This window comes from Salvelinus fontinalis, chromosome 13 (assembly GCF_029448725.1).
Source record: "Salvelinus fontinalis isolate EN_2023a chromosome 13, ASM2944872v1, whole genome shotgun sequence".
In the NCBI taxonomy this organism is placed as follows: domain Eukaryota; kingdom Metazoa; phylum Chordata; class Actinopteri; order Salmoniformes; family Salmonidae; genus Salvelinus; species Salvelinus fontinalis.
In genome coordinates this window covers 6,520,157-6,527,656 of record NC_074677.1, presented here as the reverse complement: position 1 = coordinate 6,527,656, position 7,500 = coordinate 6,520,157, and the positions used below count along the sequence as shown (strand labels likewise).

Here is a 7,500-nt window from a genome sequence, read left to right as displayed (position 1 = left end):
TTTCCAGTGGAGACTTGAGAAGTTAGAGAAAGGTCTAGAGAGCCAGTGTAACGACGATGTCATGCGTATGTGTTCTAATACATGCAGGTTTCCAGTGGACACTACAGCAGGCGTCCCTTCATGCTGGTGGGGGGGGGGGGGGGGGGGGGGGCAGAGAGAGCGAGAGAGAGAGCGAGAGAGAGAGAGAGAGAGAGAGAGAGAGAGAGAGAGAGAGAGTGACTAACGGATACGTTACAAACCTTGACTGGAGGAGTCTAAGCTATCTTCCCACAGCGCAGCAGCCTCCACTGGAAGAGCAGATGGGTTATGGGGTTGGGTTTGGGTGGGGAGAGAGGAGCAGGTCAAATGAAGCATTTCACCCTGGTCCTCCTGGCTCGGACACACTCAGAAGTACAATCAAACTAAATGTAGAAACCAAAGCCAACCCTAGAGAGAGCAGTCCGAGGCCAGATCTTATATTATACAGCCACACAGGAGACAGACAGAAGGAGATCAGAGGGGATGCTGAAGGGGGGGAACTGCACTGAAACTAGGGCAATTTGTATATTCAAACGCTATAACCAGGAACTGCATCAATCTAAGTTTTAGGCCTCCTACATCTTAGCCTATGGAAGATCAGTATAATGTTGATGTTGAATACTGTGAATCCACAGATCATTATAATGTTTTGGATATTGAACAGTGAATCCACAGATCATTATAATGTTGATGTTGAATACTGTGAATCCACAGATCATTATAATGTAAATATTAAATAGTGTGAATCCACAGATCATTATAATGTTTTGGTTATTGAACAGTGTGAATCCACAGATCATTATAATGTTGATGTTGAATACTGTGAATCCACAGATCATTATAATGTAAATATTGAACAGTGTGAATCCACAGATCATTATAATATTTTGGATATTGAACAGTGGGAATCCACAGATCATTATAATGTTTTGGATATTGAACAGTGTGAATCCACAGATCATTATAATGTTTTGGATATTGAACAGTGTCCACAGATCATTATAATGTTTTGGATATTGAACAGTGTGAATCCACAGATCATTATAATATTTTGGATATTGAATAGTGTGAATCCACAGATCATTATAATGTTTTGGATATTGAACAGTGTGAATCCACAGATCATTATAATGTTTTGGATATTGAACAGTGTGAATCCACAGATCATTACAATGTTTTGGATATTGAACAGTGTGAATCCACAGATCATTATAATGTTTTGGATATTGATCAGTGTCCACAGATCCCCTCTGATCAGAGTGATAGAGTGGAATCAAAGGAGGAGTGGAAAGAGGGAAGGAGAAAGGAGAGAGAGACAGCCAGTCAGCAGCGACAGCGAGACACACCTTTCTTGGATCGTCTCGGTTTCGGCGGTGGGACAGGGCGACGCGGAAGCTGTGCATGTGAGCGAGTGCCTTTATGAAAATTTAAAAAAGGAAAACCAAATTTGAAACCAAAAAAGAAAAAACACAGACAGACAGACAGAGACGCCAGAACCATGAACAAGCAGACCAGACAAGAGACAGAATGAGTTTGAAGCCTGTAAAAGCCATTTTATAAACCAACCAATAGTAAATAACCAGCGAACAGAACACAGGAAGTGGAAGTGAAAGGGTTAAAACATCCGAAGAGATCCTTTTTTGGGGGAAATATAAGCATGAAATAGAGATATATTGTTTTGTCAGCTTTCTCTAGTGGGCTGGGTGGTTAATGCTGTGTGTGTGTGTGTGTGTGTGTGTGTGTGTGTGTGTGTGTGTGTGTGTGTGTGTGTGTGTGTGTGTGTGTGTGTGTGTGTGTGTGTGTGTGTGTGTGTGTGTTTGTGCGCGTGTTGGGGTCCATAACACTTAGCCCCCCCACAGCTTATCCCACTAACTTATGCTTTTGGTAATTCTTTGAAATGAGTCACATGACACGGAGTCGATGAACAACCCATTAGCTCAAGCTGGTTATCCTGAAACAGTCAGCAAACACAAACATCCATGTGCAATTGAAGACGAACCATGAAAGCATACAAAGCAGCTCATAGGAGTGGGATTTCTTTGGTTTACTTTTTCATTTAATCAAATAGCACAGATCTTACTCAGAACATGAGTCATTTAAAGTGAGAACTCATTAACAGTAAAAAAAAAATGAGTTCAATGTGTGTGTTTCAATTAACCAAGATGCAGCTGCTGTTCTATCACCTCTGAGGAATTCCTCCAACAAAAAATACATTTTATACTTGAGATTCTTCAAAGTAGCCACCCTTTGCCTTGATGACAGATTTGCACACTCTTGGAATTCTCTCAACCAGCTTCAGGAGGTAGTCACCTGGAATGCATTTCAATTAACAGGTGTGGCTTGTTAAAAGTTAATTTGTGGAATTTTTTTCCTTCTTAATGCATTTGAGCCAATCAGTTGTGTTGTGACAAGGTAGGGGTGGCATACAGAAGATAGAGCTATTTGGACCAAGTCCATATTATGAGAAGAACAGCTCAAATAAGGAAAGAGAAACGACAGTCTATCAGTACTTTAAAACATGAAGGTCAGTCAATATACGACATTTCAAGAACTTCTTCAAAGTTCTTGAACTTCTTGAAAGTTTCTTCAAGTGCAGTCACAAAAACCATCAAGTGCTATGATGAAACTGGTTCACATGAGGACCTCCACAGGAAAGGAAGACCCAGAGTTACCTCTGCTGCAGAGGATAAGTTCATTAGAGTTACCAGCCTCAGAAATTGCAGGCCAAATAAATACTTCAGAGTTCAAGTAACAGACACATCTCAACATCAACTGTTCACCCCAGTATCTCTACTTGCACATCATCATCTGCACATCTATCACTCCAGTGTTAATTGCTAAATTGTAATTATTTCGCCACTATGGCCTATTTATTGCCTTACCTCCCTAATCTTACTATATTTGCACACACTGTACATAGATTTTTCTATTGTGTTGTTATTGACTGTACGATTGTTTATGTGTAACTCTGTGTTGTTTTTTGTCGCACTGCTTTGCTCTATCTTGGCCCGGTCGCAGTTGTAAATGAGAACTTGTTCTCAACTGGCCTACCTGGTTGAATAAAGGTGAAATAAAAATAAAAATCAACTGTTCAGAGGAGACTGCATGAATCAGGCCTTCATGGTCGAATTGCTGCAAAGAAACCACTTCTAAAGGACACCAATAAGACGAAGAGACTTGTTTGGGCCAAGAAACACAACCAATGGAAATCTGTCCTTTGGTCTGATTGGTCCAAATTTGAGGTTTTTGGTTCCAACTGCTCTGTCTTTGCGAGACACAGAGTAGGTGAGTGGATGATCTCTGCATGTGTGGTTCCCACCGTGAAACATGGAGGAGGAGGTGTGATGGTGTGGGGGTGCTTTGCTGGTCACTCTGTCAGTGATTTGATTAGAATCACACTTAACCAGCATGGCTACCACAGCATTCTGCAGCGATACGCCATCCCATCTGGTTTGCGCTTAGTGGGACTATCAGTTGTTTTTCTAAAGGACAATGACCCAACACACCTCTAGGCTGTGTAAGGGCTATTTGACCAAGAAGGAGAGTGATGGAGTGCTGCATCAGATGACCTGGCCTCCACAATCGCCCGACCTCATCCCAATTGAGATGGTTTGGGATGAGTTGGACCGCAGAGTGAAGGAAAAGTAGCCAACAAATGCTCAGCATATGTGGGAACTCCTTCAAGACTGTTGGAAAAAAATGTGTGCAAAGCTGTCATCAAGGCAAAGGGTGACTACATTGAAGAATCTAAAATATAGAATATATTTTGATTTGTTTAACACCTTTTTTGCTTACTACATGATTCCATGTGTTATTTCATAGTTTTGATGTCTTCACTATTATTCTACAATGTGGAAAACAAAAACAAGAAAAACCCTTGAATGAGTAGGTGTGTCCAATATATATATATATATATATAAGAATATCAAGACTAGAAGGAGAGGAGTAATTGCCTTTCACGTTGTTTCACTGTCCACTCCACGGACCAATGGGGATTTCATGAAATAAAACCACAAAGAGCATCCCCACCTGTTGAAAGACCGCAGTTCGTACACATTCTACAGTGACGCGTACGGGCCGACAACATCAAGACAAACCATAGAGCTGACAGCAAACAGAAAGCACTATACAAATACAATGCACTTGACTGATTCATTGTTTGATTACATGGACGACTTGGATCAGGCCCTGTTTAATTGGCACTTGTTGGATGAACACAGTTGGCATTGGATGTTGATATGATTGACAGCTGTAAAACCATTTGATGATTGGATGTTGTTACGACTGACAGCTATTCCTACCTATCTTCTCCATGTTTGTGGCAGTAGACAGGAAGCCCTGCTGCAGGAGTGTCTCTCTGGTCTCCTCGTCCTCCACCTGAATCTCTGACACCATATTACATGGCACGTAACCATGACGACCGTTCGACTCGCCGCGGTAGAATCCATCCGAGTCTTTGTCTCCGTAGATCTGGACATGGAGGATGGGGGAAAGAGAAACAAGATGGCGGCTGTTAGGTTGTGTTATTGTCTAACTACCTCATTAATAGAAGAGAGATAACATGGAGAAACGTTTTGCCTTCCACTATAAATCACTATTATTTATTTATTTTTTACATATTTTGGTACTTTTCACAATTTTTTCTACTTAATTTCATGATATCCAATTGGTAGTTACAGTCTTGTCCCATCGCTGCAACTCCCATACGGACTTGGGCGAGGCGAAGGTCGAGAGCCATGCGTCCTCCGAAACACGACCCAACCAAGCCGCTCTGCTTTTTGACACACTGCTCGCTTAACTCGGAAGCCAGCCGTGCCAATGTGTAGGACGAAACACCGTAAAGCTGGCAACCGAAGCCAGCTCGCATGCGCCCAGCCAGCCACAAGGAGTCACTAGAGTGCGATGGGACAAGGACATTCCGGCCGGCCAAACCCTCCCCGAACCCGGCAGACGTTAGACCAATTGTGCGCCGCCTCATGGGTTTCCCGGTCTCGGCTGGCTGTGGGATTGAACCCAGGTCTGTAGTGACGCCTCATGCACTACGATGTGCCACTCAGGAGGTCACAACCAATAATTATTGACAGATAGGATGAGTGTCTAACATAGTGCCAGGATTATCACTGGGATTATTCTGGCAGGTTCTATACCTTGATGATTTGTCCCTCTCTGAAGGGCAGTTCTTCCTCAGCAGCGTCGGGGTTGGGAGACATGTTGACCGGGTCGTAGGGAAACAGAGCCACAAAGATACGCACCTCATTGTCTCCTATAGGCCATGCATGATCCATGCTCTCTGCACGCAAACACACAAACAGAACTCACATTATTTGGAGCAACAGTTAGCCTACAAGCATTGTGGGGCAAAGGACCAAATTATTTCAAAAAGGTAATATAGGCCCTTGGTTTTGCCTGGTCAGACGCACACACACACACACACACACACACTTCCACAGTCCCACAGTCCCACAGTGTAGTGGAGCGGGTCGAGAGCGTCACGTTCCTTGCGTCCACATCACTAAGGAATTAACATGGTCCACACACACCCACACAGTTGTGAAGAGGGCACGACGGCGCCTCTTCCCCCTCAGGAGGCAAAAAAATAAGAAGATTTGTCACGGGCCCTCAGATCCTCAAAATGATTCAGCTGCACCATCGAGAGCCTGTTGACTGGCTGCATCACCACCTGGTACGGCTACTGTAAGGCACCCGACGGCAAGGCGCTACAGAGGGTGGTGAGAACGGCCCTAGTACAACACTGGGGACGAGCACCCTAGCATCCAGGACCTTTATACCAGGCGGTGTCAGAGGAAGTCCCTAAACATGTTCGAATACTCCAGACATAGACTGTTCTCTCTCCTACCGCATCGCAAGCAGTACCGATGCACCAAGTCTGGAACCAACAGGACCTGGAACAGCTTCTACCACCAAGCCATAAGACTCTTACACAAGATTGCTAAATAGCTAATCAAATGGCTACCCGCTGCTGCTACTGTCTATTATCTATCTTGTTGCTGATTTCCTTTTAACCCTACCTATATGTATCAATCAATCAAATCAAATGTATTTATAAAGTCCTTTTTACATCAGCCGATGTCACAAAGTGCTGTACAGAAACCCAACCTAAAACTCCAAACAGCAAGCAATGCAGGTGTAGAAGCTACCTCAATTACCTCCTACCCGACTCTGTAGTGGTACTCCCTGTATATAGCCATGTTATTTTTTTAAAACTTGTTATTGTTGTTCGTTATTCACTGTGTATTTATTCCTTGTATCACAATCTCAATTTAAATGTTTTATCTAACTCTGCATTGTTGAAAAAGGACCCATAAATAATAATTTCAGTCTACACCTGTCGTTTACAAAGCATGTGACAAATACAATTTGACTTGATCCAGACGGTAGAGCTCACTCCCCCCCCCCCCGCTCTGCTGTGTAATGGCGTGGCCCGGGCGTGTACTTAAGAGAGGTAATCAAGCTAATGCCCTGAGCCTGAGACAGTGAGGCCTAAGCTGCTTCAGAAAGAAACGTGCGTATGTCTATGATCCCCGGTAAGAGAGGAAGAGGGTGAAGAGGGGGAAGAGAGGAAAGGAGGAAGAGGGCAAAAAGGGGGAAGAGAGGAAAGGAGGGAGAGAGGAGCGGGGAAGAGGGGGGAGGAGGGAGAGAGGAAGAGGGGGATGGAGGCAGAGAGGAGAGGGGGAAGGAGGCAGAGAGGAGAGGGGAAGAGGGGAAGACAGGAAAGGGGAGAGAGCGGAGAGGGGAAAGGAGGGAGAGAGGAGAAGAGGGGAAAGGAGGACAGAAAACAGAACCACAGAGCACGGCCCCCTTCACTCGCTAACTCTTAGAAAAATAATCTCTGGATGTGCTTATACAATAACAGCAACAACACAGAGCTGTGTGTCTATGGGATGTAGTAACCATGGTGACTGATTACCTGGTGTGACCACAGGGCTGTGTGTCTATGGGATGTAGTAACCATGGTGACTGATTACCTGGTGTGACCACAGAGCTGTGTGTCTATGGGATGTAGTAACCATGGTGACTGATTACCTGGTGTGACCACAGAGCTGTGTGTCTATGGGATGTAGTAACCATGGTGACTGATTACCTGGTGTGACCACAGAGCTGTGTGTCTATGGGATGTAGTAACCATGGTGACTGATTACCTGGTGTGACCACAGAGCTGTCTGTCTATGTGATGTAGTGACCATGGTGACTGATTACCTGGTGTGACCACAGAGCTGTGTGTCTATGGGATGTAGTAACCATGGTGACTGATTACCTGGTGTGACCACAGAGCTGTGTGTCTATGTGATGTAGTGACCATGGTGACTGATTACCTGGTGTGACCACAGAGCTGTGTGTCTATGTGATGTAGTAACCATGGTGACTGATTACCTGGTGTGACTACAGAGCTGTGTGTCTATGTGATGTAGTGACCATGGTGACTGATTACCTGGTGTGACCACAGAGCTGTGTGTCTATGGG

At 44.3% G+C, this 7,500-nt stretch overlaps 1 protein-coding gene across 5 annotated transcripts in view; it reads right to left on the bottom strand.

Moving 5' to 3' along the window:
• Positions 1–7,500, bottom strand: part of LOC129867991 (peripheral-type benzodiazepine receptor-associated protein 1) — a 193,517-nt gene that overhangs the window by 11,189 nt on the left and 174,828 nt on the right. For 3 of the 5 annotated variants that reach the window (XM_055941528.1, XM_055941529.1, XM_055941532.1), the window contains 4 exons: positions 5,166–5,308; positions 4,320–4,488; positions 1,365–1,433; positions 240–287 (listed from right to left, as the gene is read on the bottom strand). In XM_055941528.1, coding sequence (XP_055797503.1) covers positions 240–287; positions 1,365–1,433; positions 4,320–4,488; positions 5,166–5,308 — 429 coding nt within the window. The remainder of the gene's footprint in view (positions 1–239; positions 288–1,364; positions 1,434–4,319; positions 4,489–5,165; positions 5,309–7,500) is intronic. The other 2 variants (XM_055941530.1, XM_055941531.1) reach the window with 2 other exon arrangements.